The sequence below is a fragment of the Dasypus novemcinctus genome, chromosome 14 (genome assembly GCF_030445035.2).
Source record: "Dasypus novemcinctus isolate mDasNov1 chromosome 14, mDasNov1.1.hap2, whole genome shotgun sequence".
In the NCBI taxonomy this organism is placed as follows: Eukaryota; Metazoa; Chordata; class Mammalia; order Cingulata; family Dasypodidae; genus Dasypus; species Dasypus novemcinctus.
Window position 1 is genome coordinate 7,417,257 of NC_080686.1, and position 19,645 is coordinate 7,436,901.

The 19,645-nt window shown below is 38.1% G+C and overlaps 1 protein-coding gene across 5 annotated transcripts in view; it reads left to right on the forward strand.

Moving 5' to 3' along the window:
* The window catches only part of LOC101437523 (zinc finger protein 596-like), a 40,427-nt gene that overhangs the window by 12,083 nt on the left and 8,699 nt on the right, over positions 1-19,645 (forward strand). For all 5 annotated transcript variants that reach the window (XM_058275487.2, XM_058275491.1, XM_058275490.2 and 2 more), the window contains exons 2-3: positions 13,969-14,051; positions 15,337-15,463. In XM_058275487.2, the coding sequence (XP_058131470.1) occupies positions 13,998-14,051; positions 15,337-15,463 (181 nt within the window). In that variant the 5' untranslated portion in view covers positions 13,969-13,997. The remainder of the gene's footprint in view (positions 1-13,968; positions 14,052-15,336; positions 15,464-19,645) is intronic.

Sequence of the window (19,645 nt, forward strand, 5' to 3'; positions counted from 1 at the left end):
TTTTTTATTAGCAGTCATTCTAGTAGGTGTGAAATCTTATCTCATTGTAGTTTTTTTTTTCATTTTCCTAATTGCTAATGATGTTGAACATCTTTTCATGTACTTTTTAGCCAATTGTATTTCCTCTTTTAAAAAAAAGTCTATTTATGCCTTTTGCCTATTTTTTAAGTGTTTTTTTTTTTTTGTCTTTTTTATTGTTGAGTTGTAGGATTTCTTTATACATGTTGGATATTAGACTCTTATCAGATAGCTGGTTTCCCAGTATTTTCTCCTATTGATTAGGATGCTTTTCCAATGTCTTAATGAACTCCTTTGAAGCACAAAAGTTTTTAATTTTAAGGAGGTCCCATTTATCCAATTTTCATTTCATTGTTCATACTTTGTGTATAGTTTTTGAAATCTTGCCAAACACAATAATGAGATGCATTCTTCCAGAAGAAGAAAATGTCTTTTCTATTTAGGTCTTAGTGAGTGAGTAGGGATACTCCTTCTTTTATGGCTATCCAGTTCTCCCAGCACCATTTATTGAAGACACTATTCTATCCCATTTGAGTGGAATTGGCAGCCTTGTAAAATATCAGTTGACCATAGACATGTGGGAGTGTTTCTGACAGTCAGTCAGTCCCATTGGTCAATACATATATTTTTGTGCCTATACTATCCACTTTTGACCACTATAGCATTGTAATATGCTTTAAGGTCATGTAGTGAGAGTCATCTAATTTTATTCATTCTTTTCAAGATGCCTGGCTATTTGGGGCTACTTACTCTTCCCAATAAATTTGATAATTATCTTTTCCACTTCTGCAAAATAGGCTGTTGGAATTTTTCTTGGATTTGAGTTGACTTTGTAAATCCATTTTAGTAGAGCTGACATCTTAATATTTAGTCTTCTAATCCATGAGCCCTTGCATTTATTTAGGTCATCTTTGATTTCTTTTAGCAATGTTGTATAGTTTTTTCTGTACAAATCCTTTACTTCTTTAGTTAAATTCACTCCTAAAATTTGATATTTTGGGTTGCTATTCTAAATGGAATTTTTTTCTTGATTTCCTCCTCAGATTGTTCATTACTAATGTATAGAAACACTACTGATTTTTGCCTGTTGATCTTATATCTTGCCATTTTGCTGAACTTGTTTATTTTTTAGTACTTAAAAAATATTTTTAAATACTTTAGATTACATAAATGTTATATAAAAAATATAGGGGATTCCCATATGCCCCACTCCCTACCCCTCTCACACTTTACCACATTAACAGCATCCTTCATTAGTGTGGTACATTTGCTACAACTTATGAACACATATTGGAGCTTTGCTACTAAGCGTGAATTATAGCTTACATTATAGTTTACACTCTGCCCCACGCAATTTTGTAAGTTATGACAAAATATATAATGGCCCATATCCATCATTACAAAGTCATTCAGGACAATTCCAGTGTTCCAAAAAATGCCCCATATTACACCTGTTTTTCCCTCTCTCTCCTCTCAGAAGCTCTGGCGGCCACTGCCTCCACGTCAATGATAAAAGTTCTTCCATTGCTAGAATAAAAATAAGTCTACAGTAGAATAACAGTAAGTCTACTTAGTCCATTCCTGAGTCCTGAGGACTCTGGAAAGGTGATGCCCACTCCATGTCTAATTGAGAGGGAACTTAGATCAGTGGGTGGAGACCTACATAATAAAAAAAAATATTAAACTCCCATCATGGGAAGTCCTGCTATGTCCTCAAATAGAGGGGCAAGAGTCTCTTGAGAATATAGGCAGTGCCTAATAAAAGGAAACAGACCAATATGTCAAACCATCAATACTATTGCAAGTAACTGTGAATCGTATTCTTCAAAAAGTGAAACTTAGTGGTTACCATAGGTCCCAAGGGGAGTGGGACCGAACCTGTATATTAGCCCTAGTAGCTTTGTTGTAGATTTTTTGAGACTTCCTATTTATAGGATCATATCATCTGCAAATGATAATGGTTTTACTTCTTCCTTTCCAATTTGGATGCTCTTTACTACATTCTCTTGCCTGACTGCTCTAGCAAGAACTTCTAAAACAATGCTGAATAAGAGTGGTGGCAATGGGCATCATTTTCTTGTTCTGTATCTTAGAGGGAAAACTTTCAGTCTTTCACCATTGAGTATGTTAGCTGTAGTTGTTTTCATATATGCTCTTTATCATGTTGAGGAAGTTTCCTTCTGCTCTTGTCTTTCAAAGTGTTTTTATCAAGAAGGGAGACTGGATTTTGTCATTTACCTTTTCTGAATCATTAGAGAGGATCATGCAATTTTCCTTCTTCAATTTGTTAATGCGATGTATTAAATTAATTGATTTCCTTGTGGTAAACCATCCATGTATACCTGGAATATAACCATCTTGGTCATGGTATAGAATTCGTTTGATGTGTTGCTTGATTTGCAAGTACTTTGTTGATGATTTTTGCATCTGTATTCATTAGAGAGATTGGTCTGTGATTTTCTTTTCTTGCATCTTTATCTGGTTTTGGTATTAGGGTGATGTGGCTTCATAGAAAGAGTTTGGTAATATTCCCTGGTCTTTGATTTTTTGGAAGAGTTTGAGTAAGACTGGTATTAGTTCTTTTTGGAATGATTTGTAGAATTCACCATTGAAGCTGTCTGGTCCTGGGCTTTTCTTTGTTGGGAGATTTTTTTTTTTACATTTATTTTTTATTTATTTCTTTCCCCTTCCCTCCTGTCCCCATTGTCTGCTCTCTGTGTCTATTCGCTGTGTGTTCTTCTTTGTCCACTTGAATTCTTGTCAGCAGCACCAGGAATCTGTGTCTTTTTTTGTGTCATCTTGCTGCATTAGCTCTCCCTGTGTGCGGTGCCACTCCTGGGCAGGCTGTGCTTTTATTACACAGGGTGAGTCTCCTTGAGGGGTGAACTCCTTGAGCATGGTGCTCCCCTAAGCAGGAGACACCCCTGTGTGGCATGGTGCTCCTTGTGCTCATCAGCACTACACATGGGCCAGCTCACCACAAGGGTCAGGAGGCCCTGGTTTGAACCCTGGACCTCCCATATGGTAGGCAGATGCTCTATCAGTTGAGCCAAATCTGCTTCCCAGTTAGGAGATTTTTGATGACTAATTCAATCTCTACTTGTGATTGGTCTCTTGAGATCTTCTGTCCACTCTTTACTCAGCGTAGGTTGATTTTCTAGGAATTCATCCATTTCATCCAAATTGTCTAATTTGTTGGCATACTATTTTTCACTGTGTCCTCTTATCCTTTTTGTTTCTATGGATCAGTGGATATGTCCCATGTCACATTTCTGATTTTATTTATTTGCAAGGTCTCTTTTTTATCCTTTGTTAGTCTAGCTAAGAGTCTGTCAATTTTTAAAAATCAGATTTTGGTTTTCTTAACTCTCTATATTGTTTTTTTATTCTCAATTTCATTTATTTCCACCCCAGTCTTTAAAATTTCTTCCCTTATCCTTCTGCTTGCTTTGGGATTAATTTGCTGGTGGTTTGTTGTTGTTGTTTGTTTTCCTTTTCTTATTCCTCCAGGTGTGTAGTTAGGTATTTAATTTTAGCTCTTTTTTTTATTGTTGGCATTTAAGCCTAAAAATTTCCCTCTCACCACTACCTTCACTGTATCCCATTAAGTTTTTTTAAAAATCTGTTTTACTGATACATATTAATAGAGCAGAAATCCATCCAAAGTGTACAATCATTTGTGTTTGTTATGCATTCATCACTTCAGTCATTTTTTAGAGCATTTTCATTATTCCAATAAAAATGATAGTAATAAAAAACAAAAAACAAACAAAACTCATAACCCCTCAATCTCTTTATGCTTTCCCTGCCATACATAGCTGCTATTCTGTTTACTTCTCTCTAGTATATTTGTGCTTATATTTTGTAAAAAAAACAGTGTTATGTATATAATACCGTCCATATTTGTATTTTACATGAGGTTTCACTATGTTGTACAGTCCCATGTTACAGTTATTAGCTTTCCATCTGGTAATATACCTGACCTTAGACTTACCCTTTCAACCACTGTCATACCCATATAATAGCTGCACTAGTTACAAATGCTATGATGCACTTATCCAGTTTCCCTTGTATGTGATGCTTTGTTTTTCCCTGGCAGCTTTCAGAATCCTCTTTATCTCTGATATTTGCCTTTCTGAATAATAAGTGTCTTGAAGTTGTTCTATTCAGATTTATTCTGTTTGGCATGCATTGTCTTTCTTGGATATTGATATTTATGTTTTTCATAAGGGTTGGGAAGTTTTCAGTCATTAGTTCCTCACATATTCTTTTCTGCCCCTTTTCCTTTCTCTTCTTTCTCTTTCTGGGATGCCACTTATGCAAATGTTTTATCAATTCCCTGAGACCCTGTTCCATTATTTCTATTCTCTTTCTGTTCTTCTGTCTTTTCCCGTTCAGATGTTCAGTCTTCGAAATCACTAATTCTGTTTTTGTGCCATTCATCTGCTCTTATGAGTCTCTAATGTATTTTTTTTTAAAGATTTTTTTTTTTTATGTCTTTATCTCCCCTCCCACCTCTGCCTGGAGTTGTCTGCTCTCTGTGTCAATTCACTGTATGTTCTTCTGGTCCGCTTGTATTCTTGTCAGTGGCACTGGGTAACTGCATCTCTTTTTTGTTGCATCATCTTGCTATGCCAGTTCTCCATGTGTGTGGTGCCACTCCTGGGGCAGGCTGCACTTTTCTCGCATGGAGTGGCTCTCCTTACAGGGTGCACTCCTTGCACATGGGTCTCCCCTACATGGGGGACACTCCTGTGTGACACGGCACTCCTTGCGCACATGAGCACTGTGCATGGGCCAGCTCACCACATGGATCAGGAGGTCCTGGGTTTGAACCTTGGACCTCCCATGTGGTAGGTGGACACTCTATCAGTTGAGCCAAATCTGCTTCCCTCTAAAGTATTTTTAATGTCATCCATCATGTTTTTCATTCCCATCAGGTCTCTTTTTTTTTTGCAGGCTTTCAAATTGTTTTTTTATGCTCACCAAGTGTATTAGTCAGCCAAAGGGGTGCTGATGCAAAATACCAGAAATTGGTTGGTTTTTATAAAGGGTATTTATTTGGGGTAGGAGCTTACAAATACCAGGCCATAAAGCATAACTTACTTCCCTCACCAAAGTCTATTTGGAGCAAGATGGATGCCGACATCTGTGAGGTTTCAGGCTTCCTGGGTTCCTACATTCCTGGGGCTTGCTTTTCTCTGGTCAAGGTTCCTTTTCTTCCTGGAGCTGGCTTCTATTCCCTCTGTGAGCTTACTTCCCAGGACTCCAGCTTAAGTCTTTAGTATCAGACTCCCATATCAAAACTCCAACATTGGAAAACCCTCAACTCTCTTCTTTGCCATGCCTTTTATCTGTGAGTCTCCACCCACCAAGGGGTGGCATAACTCAGTCATGCCAGGTACAGATCAGATTACAAACATAATCCAATATTTCTCTTTGAAATTTGTCAATAATATTAAACTGCTACACTCCACCCTCTGAATTCCAAAAAGACATTACAACATTAAAAAAAAAAAAAAAAACACCTTAAATCAGTTACAATGCAAGTACTAAATCTGATCACAATCAATTAAAAGAAATACAGTTTGTCCTGGGGCAAAGTCATATCTGCTATAGGCCTCTGAAATTACATAACAATTTATGTGCTTCTAATTCACAAGTGGATAGAAAAAGGATAAACATTTTCATTATAATAAGGAGAAAGTGGGAGGGAAACATGAGTTACAGTTTCTCTGCAGTTCAGTAGACCTGCAGGGCATCCACTATTTGATTTCAAAGTCTGAGAGTCATACTTAAGATAATGGGTTTCTTCTCCTTGGAGCCTTGTGGGAACCCACCCTTTCCACATGCTTGCCCAGTGGCCGTTTTCTTGGTTTCACCCTCATCAAGCATCTGGGTGTCAACAAAGATCCAGACCTCTCCTTTCAAAAGTGTTGGGGTGATTGCTACACCTCACCCAATCTTTTGGTTAGAGTCTTAACCCCTCTAGTACAGTGATGTGAAGACAACATTCTCCTAAACTTTGGCATACAGACTCAACCCTCTCAGAGCAACGAGTTGACCACCTGGCCTTCCCTAACCTTTGGGAACAGGTCCACCCCACTCAGACCTGTGGGGTGCTGACCTTAACCACCCTAATCCTTGGGGTATCTGCCTCACCCTCTCTGTACCCTGGGGCAGCAAAACTCTCCCATAACATTGGACAAGAGCATCCACCCTCTTCAACTGCTGGGGCAAACTCACCCTTTCTGTACACATGGGTGGGGTTCCTCTCTTGACCCAAGGTAATGTCTGAATTCCAGACCTCAGCTTCCATGGTTTTCCTCTTAAAGCTGTTTCTCCTTGAATCTCTCCTTTCCATGTCCATTTTATTCCAGGCTGACAGTGGTTTTGTTCATACAGATATCTGAAAAAGACTGTTGATTTAGCATGCAGGATACAGGGGTCCAAGCCATCAGACAGTAAGACCTTCCACAAGTCTTTCCAAGATAACTTCATCTTCAATCTTGGTTTACCAGTTCCAAGTTTAGTTAAGTCTGAGATGGGGCACTTCATCTGGGAGCTTGATTTCCAAAGGTTTGGAACTTCCAAAATCAGTCTCTGTTTTCCTTTTGCCAAACAGTTCAGTCCTTAGCTTATCTCTCTCATCCAGCCTTTTGCTATAAGCTGCAAGCAGAAGCCAAGTCTCATTCTCTGAGCTGACTTTGGAAAGTTCTTCTGCTAAATGCCCAGCCTCGTCATTTTCAAATTTTGCCTTCTGTACAACAACAGGAGTTAATCTTGCTAAGTTCTCTGCAACTTTGAAATATGGATCGCCTTTCCTCCAGTTTGCAGTAATAGTTTCATCATTTACTTCTAAGGCATCATAAAAAGTCTCTTTAGCATCCATATTGCTATCACCTATCTCTTCAAAGCGATCTAGGCATTTTCCATCAAGCATCTCACAATTCCTCCAAAAAATACCTCTTACCCATTTGTAAAACTGTTACAGCATTTTTGGTAATTGCAAAAGCACTTCCCCATTCCTTGGTACCAAATTCTGTATTAGTCAGCCAAAGGGGTGCTGATACAAAATTCCAGAAATTGCTTGGTTTTTATAAAGGGTATTTATGTGGGGTAGGAGCTTACAGTTACCAGGCCATATAGCATAAATTACTTCCCTCACCAAAGTCTATTTGAAGCAAGATGGGCTGATGTCTGCGAGGTTTCAGGCTTCCTGGGTTCCTGTGTTCCTGGGACTTGCTTTTCTGTGGATTCAAGGTTCCTTTCTTCCTGGGGCTGGCTTCTCTTCCCTCTGTGAGCTTACTTCCCAGGGCTCCAACTTAAGTCTTCAGCATCAGACTCTCACATCAAAACTCCAACATCAGAAAACCCTCAATTCTGTTCTTCGCCGTGCCTAATCATAACTCAGTCATGCCAGGTACAGGTCAGATTACAGACATAATCCAATATTTCTCTTTGGAATTCATCAATAATATTACACTGCTACACCAAGTGTCTTAATATCCTTTATCTCTAGTCATATTCAATTCTTTGAATTGATTTAGGAGAGTTGAGTGATTATCTTTGATTGTCTTCAATCCTGTATCTCCTCAGGATATTTGGTTTCTTCCTTTGGCTGCGCCATCTCTTCCTATTTCCTGGTTTGACTTTTAATTTTTTGCTGATGTCAAGGTATCTGAATTTGTTGGCGAATGTACTCTGATGGCCAATTTCTCTCTTGCTTCTTTTTCACAGTTTTTCTTTGATATTTGATTCAACTTATTCTAAGTCTTTAAAATTGCCCAGGTTAAGTCATCAAAATCAGGCCAGGGACTCACTAATGGGGCACAGATTTTCTTCCAGGAGTTTGAGTTGAGACCAGTCCAGCCAGCAGATGGCATTCATCAGTGCACCTTTCCAGGTTATTGTTCATTCAGTCTCTGCTTTCCCATATTTTGTTCTGGCCAGAGCCAAGATTCAAAGTGGGCTCTGCTGGCTGAATTCACAAAAGAGAAACCTACCATCTTCTCCTCCCTTTTCCCTTGTAACTGCTGACAGGAAGACGTGGTCCCCTCTCATTTGGCTGCAGTGAGTCAGGGATTTGTACCCGGGTTTAAACTCTTGGGGGTGGGGGAGGGGAGCCCTTCCTAGCCATTGCAGGGGTTTTGTAACTCATCGTTGTTGTTTCATGTTCTTTGTCTCTCTGTCCCTCTCTCTTGTGGGTGGTGTAGCACTGTTCTGGTCTGTTTACCTCCAAAGCATGTCCCTCAGACAGCTCTTGGCCCTTTCTCCATTGTTTTTATGAGAAAGTTGAGCCCTGGCTGTCTACTCTGATGCCATCTTCCTGGAACTCCTCTCCCATTAAGTTTTTTTTTCTCTCTGTCTATTTGTGTCATTGTCTTTTTGGTGCATCGCATGGGACCTGTGCCTTTCCGTGCCGTGCAGGTCTGGGACACCTTTTTTCTTTTTTTACCAGGAGGTCCTGGTGATCAAATCTGGGTCCTCCATATGGTAAATGGGAGTTCAATTGCTTGAGCCATAGCTGCTCCCCCCATTAAGTTTTCTTTTTTTATCCACCCCCCATGGCTTTTTTGCTTGCTCTCTGCTCTCTGTGTTCATTTGCTGTGCATTCTTCTGTGTCTGTATTTATTTTTTATTTATCCCCCCCCACCGCGGCTTCCTTGTTGTCTCCTTTCTGTGTTCATTCACTGTGTGTTCTTCTGTGTTTTTGCTTCTCTTCCTTTTGTTGTGTCACCTTGCTGAGTTGGCTATCTGCGGTGCCTGCAGGCTGGCGGCATTCCACAGCGTTCGGGCAAGACTGCCTTCACAAGGAGGCCCCAGGGTGCGAACCCAGGACCTCCCATATGGTAGGCGGGAGCCCAACTGATTGAGCCACAGCTGCTTCCCCCCCCTCCCATTAAGTTTTGATATGTTGTGTTCTCATTTTCATTTGCTTGAAGATATCAGTAGTTTCTGATCTCTCATGCAATTTTTCTTTCACCCACTGGTTGTTGATGAGTGCGTTAACTTCCATATATTTGTGACTTTTCCAGTTCTCCACTCATTATTGATTTCCAGCTTCCTTCCTTTTGTGTCGGAGAAAGTGCTTTGTATAATTTCAATCTTTCTAAATTCATTGAGACTTGTTCTGTGATCTAAATTGTGATATCCTGTGAATTGATCCATGAGCAGTCAAGAAAAACATATGTCCTGTTGTTTTGAGGTGCTATGTTCTGTATATATCTGTTGTGTCTAGTTCATTTAACACATTATTCAAGATCTCTGTTTCTTCATTTATCCTTTGTCTAGATGTTCTATTTCTGAGAGTGGTATTTTGAGTCCCCCTCTATTTTGTAGAGGTGTCTGCTTCTCTCATGTATTTTGGGGCACCCTGGTTACATGCATAAATATTTATGATTGTTCTTTCTGTTTGGTAGTGTCCCTTTTGTTCCTTTAAGTGACCTTGTCCCTTATACAGTTTTACATTTAAAGTCTATTTTGTCTGATATTAGTATAATTGCCCCAGCTTTTTTGGGGGCGGGGGGATTGTTTGTGGGGAAAATCATTTTCCAAGTTTTTGCTTGCAACCTATTTATGTTCTTAGGTCTATGGTGAATCTCTTATAGACATCTTATAGATGAATATTTTTTCATCCATTCTGCCAATCTGTGTCTCTTAATTGGGGAGTTTAATCCATTAACATCAATGTTATTACTGTAAAGGCAGTACTTACTTCAACCATTTATCTGTAGGCTTTTATATGTTATGTCTCAATTTTGCTTATCATTTTACTTTTTTAATTACCCTTACAAAAATCTTTTCTTCTACACTATCTTCCAAACCTCTCTCTCCTGTCTTTTCCTTTCAGCCTATAGAATTCTCTTCAGTATTTCTTGTAGGGTATGACTCTTGTTAAAGAGTAATCGAGAGAATTTTTCATCTGTGAATATGTTAATCTCTCCCTCATTTTTGGAGGACAGTTTTGCTGGATGCAGCATTTTTGGCTGTTTTTTTTTTTCTTTCAGTACCTTAAATATGTCATACCTCTGCCTTCTCACTTCCATGGTTTCTGATGAGAAGTCAGCACTTAATCTTATGCGTCCATTTTATGTGATGAATTGCATTTCTTTTCCTGCTTTCAGGATTTTTTCTTTTTCTGGCATTTGTCAGCCTGATTAGTATGTGGCTCAGAGTATTTCTACTCAGATTTATTCTTTTTGGGGTATGCTGCACTTCCTGGACATGTACGTTTATGCCTCTCATAACAGTTGGGACATTTTCGGCCATTATTTCCTCAACACTCTTTCTGCCCCTTTCCTTTCTTTTCTCCTTCTGGATCACCCATAATGTGTATGTTTTTACATTTCATGCTATCATTCAATCTCCTTAGACTCTGCTTAATTTTTTTCTCTTATCTGTGCAATTTCAGATGTTCTATCTTGTAACTCACTAATTCTTTCCTCTACCTATTCAATTTTATTGTTATGATTCTATTGTATTTTTACTTTCCATTTTGCCTTTATGTTTACAATTTCTTCTGTATGCTCACCCGCTGTCTTAAGATCCTTCATCTCTTCCTTTATCTCCTTGAATTGATTCAGGAGATTTGTGTGGTCATCTTTGCTTAGTTGTTCCAAATTCTGCATCTCCTCCAGATTTTAATTTTGTTTCTTTGACTGGACCATGTCTTCTTGTTCCTTAGTGTGGCTTGTTCCTTAGTGTGGCTTGTAACTTTTTGCTGATGGCTAGGCAATTTTTTAAAAAAGATTTATTTTTATTCATTTTTCTCCCCTCCAATTATTTGTGCTCACTGTCCGCTCTCTGTATCTGTTCTTTGTTTGCTCCCTGTGTCTGCTCGTTTTCTTTTTAGGAGACACCTGGAACTGAACCCAGGACCTCTCATGAGATGGAGGTGCCTAGTTGAGTGAACCACATCCACTCCCTGCTTGTTGTCTCTCAGTTTTCCTCATTGTTTCTCCTTTGTTGTGTCATCTTGCAGCGTCATATTACCATGCCAGCCCATTGCATCAGCTCTCTGTCTTTCTTGTCTTTAGGAGGCACCAGGAACCGAATCAGGGACCTCCCATATGGTAGGCAGGTGCCCAAATGCTTAATCCACATTTGCTTCCCTAGGCATCTTTTCATATTCTAATGATTTTACTGTGTTGCTATGTCTCTCTTGACTAGTGTTTTGTTGTCATTTTGCTTTATGTTAAGTCTTTTTTTTTTTTTTTTTGGACACTTGGTCCAGCTTATTCTAACTCTTTAAAATTGCCACTGTTTAACTGGTGCAAACTGGACCAGGGACCCCTGAAAGTAGTATACACCAGTTCCAAAGAGCCAGTTCCTCTATGGTGACCTCTCTTGGTCTCCCCACCCTGCTCCTTCCTAGATGTTGTACTGTAGTCTCCTGGCCCCTGGAGTCCAAGCACTACCAACTTCTCCCTTAATCTGCCTGTGCCTGCCTATGCCAGTGAGGCCACCCTCACAGGCCACCAGCACCACTTCCCTCCATGCCCAGCCGGCATGCCCTCACCGGCTGCTCACCCTGCATGCCCACCAACTTCTCTCCCATGAGTGGAAAGCTTGCCTGTCTTTTTGCCACTCCTGGAGGACAAGTACACCCTGCTGCTCTGTACTTTGCCATCTTGGATATCTTTATGTCCTGAATACCTTCTTTTAGACTTACTTTTTAAAAAGCATTCTGTTTTTATGTTGGGTTTCTGTATTAACTGATTTTTTAAAAATTTATGTTAAAATATTGTTTTTCCTTTGTTACTTGGTTTTTGCCCTACCCTTAAGTTGCATGCATGAGGTGAATGTCCCACTTCGCCCTAGTGATGGTCCTACAGAATCTGTATATAGTTCAGGTCCACCCTTGTCAAGACAATGCCCCATAGTATAGTTATGCCCCATAGTACAGTTTTGTTTTATATATCTAGAAATGGGATTGCTGGGTCATTTGATAATTCTATATCTAATCTATCAAGGAAACCACCTAAATGTCTTCCACAGTAGCTGTTCCATTTAAGAGTCCCACCAAAAATGAATGAGTGTTCCTATTTCTCTACATCCTTTTCAATACTTGTGATTTTCTGTTTTATTTTTGTTTTTGTAAATAGTAGCTATTGTACTGGCTACTATTGATTTGCATTCCTAAGACTAGTGATTTTGAGTATTTTCATGTTTTGTTTTGTTTTTTTTTCATTTTTAAACCCTCTTTGGAGAAATGTTTATTCAAGTCTTGTCCATTTTTTAAATGGGTTGTTTGTCTTTTTATTGTTCAGTTGTAGGATTTCTTTATATATGCTCTGTATTAAAAACCTTCATTGCATATATGGCTTCCAAATATTTTCTCCATTGATTAGATTGTCTTCACTTTCATGATAAAGTCCTTTGAGGCTCAAACATTTATAATACTGATGAGGTCACATTTATCTGTTTTTAAAATGTTGTTGCGGGGAAGCAGAGTTGGCCCAATGGATAGGGAATCTGCTTGCCACATGGGAGGTCCGTGGTTCAAAACCACCCCCCACCCCCCACCAGGCTTCCTTGACCCGTGTGGAGCTGGCCCATGCGCAGTGCTGATGCGCACAAGGAGTGCCCTGCCATGCAGGGATGTCCCCTGTATAGAGGAGCCCCATGTGCAAGGAGTGCACCCCATAAGGAGAGGCACCCAGTGTGAAAGAAAGTGCAGCCTGCCCAGGAATGGCGCCACACATACAGAGAGCTGACACAGCAAGATGCAACAGAAAGAAACACAGATTCCCAGTGCCGCTGATAAGGATAGAAGCGGTCATAGAAGAACACACAGCAAGGGGGGGCGGGGAAGGGGAGAGAAATAAATAAAAAATAAATCTTGAAAAAAATATATCAGAATGGGTAATGAAATTCTACAGCACAACAACATAAAAGACATTTCTCCAAAGATATATAGTTGGCCAATAAGCACTTAAAAAGTTTCCCAACATGATTAGCCATTAGGGAAATACAAATCAAAACCAAAATGAGATTGTCTTTCATGCAAAAGAGTGGCCACTATTGTAGTTTTCTAGCTGCTAAAGCAAATATACAATTGGTTGACTTAACAGCAGGAATTTCTTTGGTTCAGTTTCAGAGACTAGCAGGCTTTCTTATCCTTCCGTCACTATCTTCAGCCTGGTTGGCAATCTTGGGTTTCCTTTGCATTTCCATCATATGGCAGCGTGTTCTTCTTTTCTTCTGTGTTCCATTGTCTTCCAGCTTGGAGAGCATAGAGCAACAAGAATGCTCATTCATTGTTTGTGGGAATATAAAATGATATCATCATTGTGGTAAATAGTTTGGCAGTTCCATATGGCAATTGGTAGAATTGCCATATGACCCACCAGTAAAATTGAAAGGAAGGACTCATATACTTGAAAGTAGTACCACAATGTTATGAATGTAATTAGTACCACTGAATTGTGTATTTGAACATGGTTAAAATGGAAAATTTCAGGTTTAACATATTTACCAGAATAAAATCTTTGAAAAGCTGTAGAACTGTATAGTACAAATGGTGAACCCTAATGTAAATACTGGATTACAGTTAATATTTTAATAATGTTGTTTCATCTGTTTTAACTAAAGTACCACACTAATGCTGTTAATAATAGAGAAATTACAGGGACAACTGAGTGTGTGAGGAGGGTGGTATATGGGAACTCTGTACATAATTTTTCTATAAATTTACATCTCCAAATTTAAAAATTCTTATCTGTACAATGAAATTATTCATATATTCTTTGTTAACCAGAGTGGCAAAGACTTTCTTACTTTTAGCCCTCGAAAAAGAGTGTCCTTCCCATATTTCAGCTGGAGCACACTTCGTGTTCCTGTCGATTGGATGGAATTACTCCCAGGAGAAGGGTTGGGATTCATGACACGTGGGTCTGAAAATTGGGCACTAGAATGGAGTCTTACGGCTTCTTTCTCCTTTCTCAGTTTGCGTGAATTCTGCTTTTCTCATTGTAATGGAAATCAAGGGAAGACACTTGTCATCTGAGATGCTGACAGTTCAACCACTGGTGAGTATGGAATTCTTTTTAAGAAATTGTTACCAGCAATAGTTAGGTTCCTCTGATTGGCTTGAGTATTCTAAAGGCATTCAGGAGTTATTTAAAGTTATGAGCACTAGTTAAGTTTCTCCCTGTCTCTGGGATGGTCATGGAAGTTTAGGGATTCCTCAGTGAGTAGTCTTTCCAACATTACACTGTTTTCCAGACTACACTAAGGCTCTTTGCTCACTGAATAGATGTGAGGGGTTTTCTTTTCTATCCAGTCCGTGGCTACATTGGAGAAGTAATACACTCAATTAATAATGTCAGTGCCTCCTATTTGCTTAGGCATGTTGTAAAAATATATAATAGAGATGAACAAGAGCAGAAGTAAGTAGATTACAATTAGTAAGGAGGCTGATGTTTGACCAGGTGAGTTTAATCAATCCAATCTTACAGATGCTAGGGTTGTACATTGTTGAGAGGAATGTGAGGGTTTGGTAGTAGAAGGAAAAGAGGAATCATTTATTCATTTTCCCCAATTTTAATTTTCTTAAGGTTTTAATAGAATGCATTAGCATATTTTAAAAACCTTAAAATAAGATAAACTGTAATTCTGCTTACATACTTGTCCCTAATTGCCTAATTTCCAATTTTGTATATAAATTTATTAACATTTTGTAAATGGAATTAGGAATAGGAAGTAGTGTTTCTTGAAATTTGGTATGTAGTCAGTATTATAATAAGTAGAGTAAAATTTATGTCCCTTTTGAAATTTTTCAAAGAATTAGAAAGCCTAGCCCAAATGATTTATTTTACCCTTGGAAAAGATATGTGAGCTGAGGATAAAGAGGGACAATGAAAACTGGTGTTTGGAAATCTCAGGGAAAGTTCAAAATGGAAGGTCTTGTATCACTTAATGATCTAGGACCGAAGTTCAGTGAAATAGTCTCAAGGGTCCAAGATGTATGCTGGAAGCCATCTATACTTAGGTTATTTTTTAATGACTGTTGAAGTGCTAATTGTATAATCTCCATTTGGAAGTCATGATTTCCAATTATTGGGAATTTTCCAGCTTATACCATACCACATACCATGTGATATTCCTTATACTGGAGGTTTTTTCTGTTCAGTGTGTGTATATGAAATGCAGATGGCACTTCACTGCTGAGAATGATCTAACTGAAACCCACAAAGTTTGAGCTTTCTAGGAACATATAGTCCCTGCTTCCTCAGTACTGTCATCTTGAACATCCTAACTCTGGGCATTGGTAGGGATGGCAGTCTCTAAACCCAAATGTCCACGATGTTTTAGGAATCAGTGGCCTTTAAAGATGTAGCAATAGACTTCCCTCAAGAGGAATGGGCTCTCCTGGACGCATCCCAGCGAAAACTGTTCAGAGATGTGATGGCAGAGATCATCAATCATCTGGTTTCAGTAGGTGAGTCTCTCAAGATTTATCCATTTATCATCTATTTATATATCATCTATTTATATATATATCTTCTGGAAATGTTTCAAACAGATTTTCCATGTTGTTTTACATTCTTTTATGTTCTTATATTTTCATACTTTTTGTTTATAATTTAAGATTTTATAATACGAACTGCCACCTAAGATAATTTATTCCTTTATTTCTTATTTCTAGTTTTTCACCCCGTTAGAATGTGATCTTTTTTAACATCAATTTTATTGATGAATATTAATTAAGCATAAATCCATCCAAAGTGTACAATCAGTGGTACTCGGTGTGATCACATATTTTTCATTCATCATTTAGAGCACTGTATTAGTCAGCCAAGGGATGCTGATGCAAAATACCAGAATATGGCTTTTATAAAGGGTGTTTATTTGGGGTAGAAGCTTACAGTTACCAGGCCATGAAGCATAAGTTACTTCCTTCACCAAAGTCTGTTGCCACGTGTTGAAGCAGGATGGCTGCTGACATCTGCAAGGGTTCAGGCTCCCTCTTCCTCTTAGGGCTCCATGGTCCCACCTTCTTCCAATATCAGTTTTAGGCTGGGATAAGTCTTGTTTCTCTCTCAGGCCTCATTTCTCTCCAGGGGCTCCTTTCTCTCCAGGCTCAGCTGCTCTGCTCTCTCCACAAGGCCATCTGTAACCTATCAGGCGGATGGCTTGTCTGTCTTCTCAGGGCTTCTGCCATGTCTAATGGCACCTTCTCTCTTTCCTCATGTATCTGCTTCTCAGTGCATTTACTTCTCAGGGCTCCAACATCCAAAAACTCTTATCTCCTCTGCCTTGCCATTTTCTCTGTGAGTCTCCACCCATGAAGGGGGCAGGGACTCGACGTCCTACTGACATGAGCCAATCAAAGCCCTAGTCATACTTTAATCAAGTGAAAGTGAAACCTCTGAATTCAGTACAACCTTTAAGGGTATCACTAACCCAGAGGAACAGACCAGTTTACAAAATAATCACTATTTCTTTCTGTAATTCATCAATAATATCGAACTGCCACAAGCACTTTCATTATTCCAGTAATAATGATATTAATAAACAAACAAAACTCATCACCTCTCCATCTCTCTATGCTTCCCCTGCTGTACATAGCTGCAAATCTTTTTTCTGCTGTCTACTATACATATACTTTTTTTTTATTTTGTAAAAACAATCTTACATGTGATATTACCCATATTTGTGTTTTACATGAGGATTTACTATCTTCCCATGTTATACTCTTTTGGCTTTCCTTCTAGTAATTAAAATACATGACCTTGGACTTTCTCTTTCAACCACTGTCATTCCTGTATAATTAGCTCTGCTATTTACAAACACTGTGATGTGCTTTCACCATTTCTATTAATTTCCAAAGATTTACAGAAAAACATTTTTACCAATTCTACACAGATTAATTCTCAGCTTTTCATTCTCTACCCTCCTTCTATTTTCTGGTTACCTATATTCAAATTAATAACTCCATGAGTTTACACAATATATTTAGTTCATAATAGTGTGGCCATACAGAATTTGCCCTTTTATGTCTGGCTTGCTTCACTCAACATAATGTCCTCCAGGTTCATCCATGTTTTCATATGCTTACAAGGTCATTCTACTTATTACTGCATAATATTCCATCCTGTATATGCACTACAGTTTGTTTGTTTATCCATTCATCATTTGATGGACGCCTGGGTTGTTTTCACCTCTTGGCAATCATGAATAATGCCACTATGTACATTGGTATGCAGTTGTCTGTACATGTCACTACTCTCAGTTCTTTTCAGTATATACCTAGTAATGGTATTGCCAGATCAAATGGCAATTCTATATTCAACTTCCTTAGGAACTGTCAAATAGTCCTCCACAGTGGCTGTACCATTCTACATTCCAATCAGTAGTAAATAAGCTTTCCTATCTCTCCACATCCTCTCCAATATTTACAGTTTTCTGACTTTTTAATAGCACACCAGTCTAACAGGTATTAAATGATATCTCATTGTAGTTTCAATTTGCATTTCTCTAGTCATTAGTGATGTTGAACATTTTTTCATGTGTTTCTTTACCATTTCTATTTCTTCTTTGGACAATTGTCTTTTCAAGTCTTTTCCCAATTTTTAATCAGATAGTTTGTCTTTTCATTGTTGAGTTATATGATCTCTTGTATATCATGGATATTAGACCATTATCTAATATGTGATTGCCAAATATTTTCTCCCTTTGAGTCAGCTGCCTTTTCATCCTTGTGACAAAGTCCTTTGAGGTGCGAAAGTGTTTAATTTTGAGGAGGTCCCTTTTATCTGTTTTTTCTTTTGCTGTTCTTGCTTTGGGTGTGTGGTTTAAGAGACTAACATCTACCAAAAGATCTTGAAGATGTTTTCCTACATTTTCTTCTAGGAGTTTTATGGTTGTTGCTTTTATACTTAGGTCCTTGATCCGTTCTGAGTTAATTTTTGTAAGGCGTGAGACAGGCATCCTTTTTCTTTCTTTTGGATATGGATAAACCCATCCTTCTAGCACCATTTGTTGAATAGTCTGTTCTGGCCCAGCTGGGAGGGCTAGACCACCTTGTCAAAAATCACTTGACTGTAGATGTGAGGATTTGTTTCTGAGTTTTCAATTCGGTTCCATCGGTCAATATCTTCATGCCAGTATCATGCTGGTTTTTACCACTGTAGCTAAAGTAATATGCTTTAAAGTCAGAAAGTGATAGTCCTCCAAGTTTGTCCTCTTTTTATATTTTGTAATAGTTCTTTTTGGCTATTCAGGGCATTTTACTCTTCTAAATAACTTTAATGATTAGTTTTTCCATTTTTGCAAAAAAGACCTGGGATTTTTATTGGAAATTTTTTTTCTTTTTTTTTTCTTGCTTTCCTTTTTTTTCTTTCTTCTTTATTTACTTATTATTCATTGAGGATATTTTGAACCAATAAATCAGTTTCCATAGAATTGACATCATGACAATATTTAATCTTCAATTCATGAACATAGAGTATCATCCCACTTATTTAAGTCTTTTTCAATTTCTTTTACCGATGTTTTGTAGTTCTCTGAATACAGGTCCTTTATGTGCTCAGTTAAGTTGATTCCTAAATATTTGGTTGTTTTAGTTGTTATTATAAATGGAAATTTTTTCTGATTGATTCCTCAGATTTCATATCAGTAGTGTATAGAAACACTGATTTTTCTGTATTTATCTTGTATCCCATCACTTTGCTAAACTCGTCTGTTCTAATAGCTTTGTTGTAGATTTTTCAGGAGATTCTACATAAACAATCATATCAGAAAATAGTGAAAGGTTTTCTTTTTCCTTTCCTATTTGGGTGCCTTGTATTTCTTTATCTCATCTAATTGCTCTAGCTAGAACTTTTAGCACAATATTGAATAACAGTGGTGACAGTGGGCATCCTTGTCTTGTTCCTGATCTCAGCAGGAAAGCTTTCAGTCTTTCACCTTTGACTACAATGCTAGCTATAGGATTTCCATATATGCACTTTACCATATTGACAAAGCTTCCCTGTATTCCTTTTGGAGTGTTTTTACCCAGAAAGGGTGCTTTATTTTGTCAAATGCTTTTTATGTGTTATTCGAGAGGATCATGTATTTTTCTTCAATTCATCAATGTGATTTATTATACTAACAAATTTTCTTGTGTTGAACTACCCTTGCATACCTGGTATATATCCCACTTGATTGAGGTGTATAATTCTTTGGATGTGCTTTTGGATTCTGTTTGCAAATACTTTATTGAGGATTTTTGCATCTGTATTCATTGGAGATATTGGTCTATAATTTTTTAGAATGAATTTGGTATCATTCTATCCTTTTCCATTCTTTGGAACAGCTTGAGCAAGATTGGTATTAGATTGCCTTTTGAATGATTGGGAGAATATACCTATGAAGCTAACTGGTCTTGGGCTTTTCATCTTTGGGAGATTTTTGATGACTCTTTCTATCTCTTCACTTGTGATTGGTTTGTTGAGGTTTTCTATTTCTTCTAGGGTCAGTGTAGATGGTTCGTGTGTTTCTAGAAATCTGTCATGTCATCTATATTGTCTAGTTTTTTGACATACTGTTCATAGTATCCTCTTATGATCTTGTATTTCTGTGGGGTCAGTGGAAATTCCCCACCTCTCATTTCTGATTTTATTTATGTCTTCTCTTT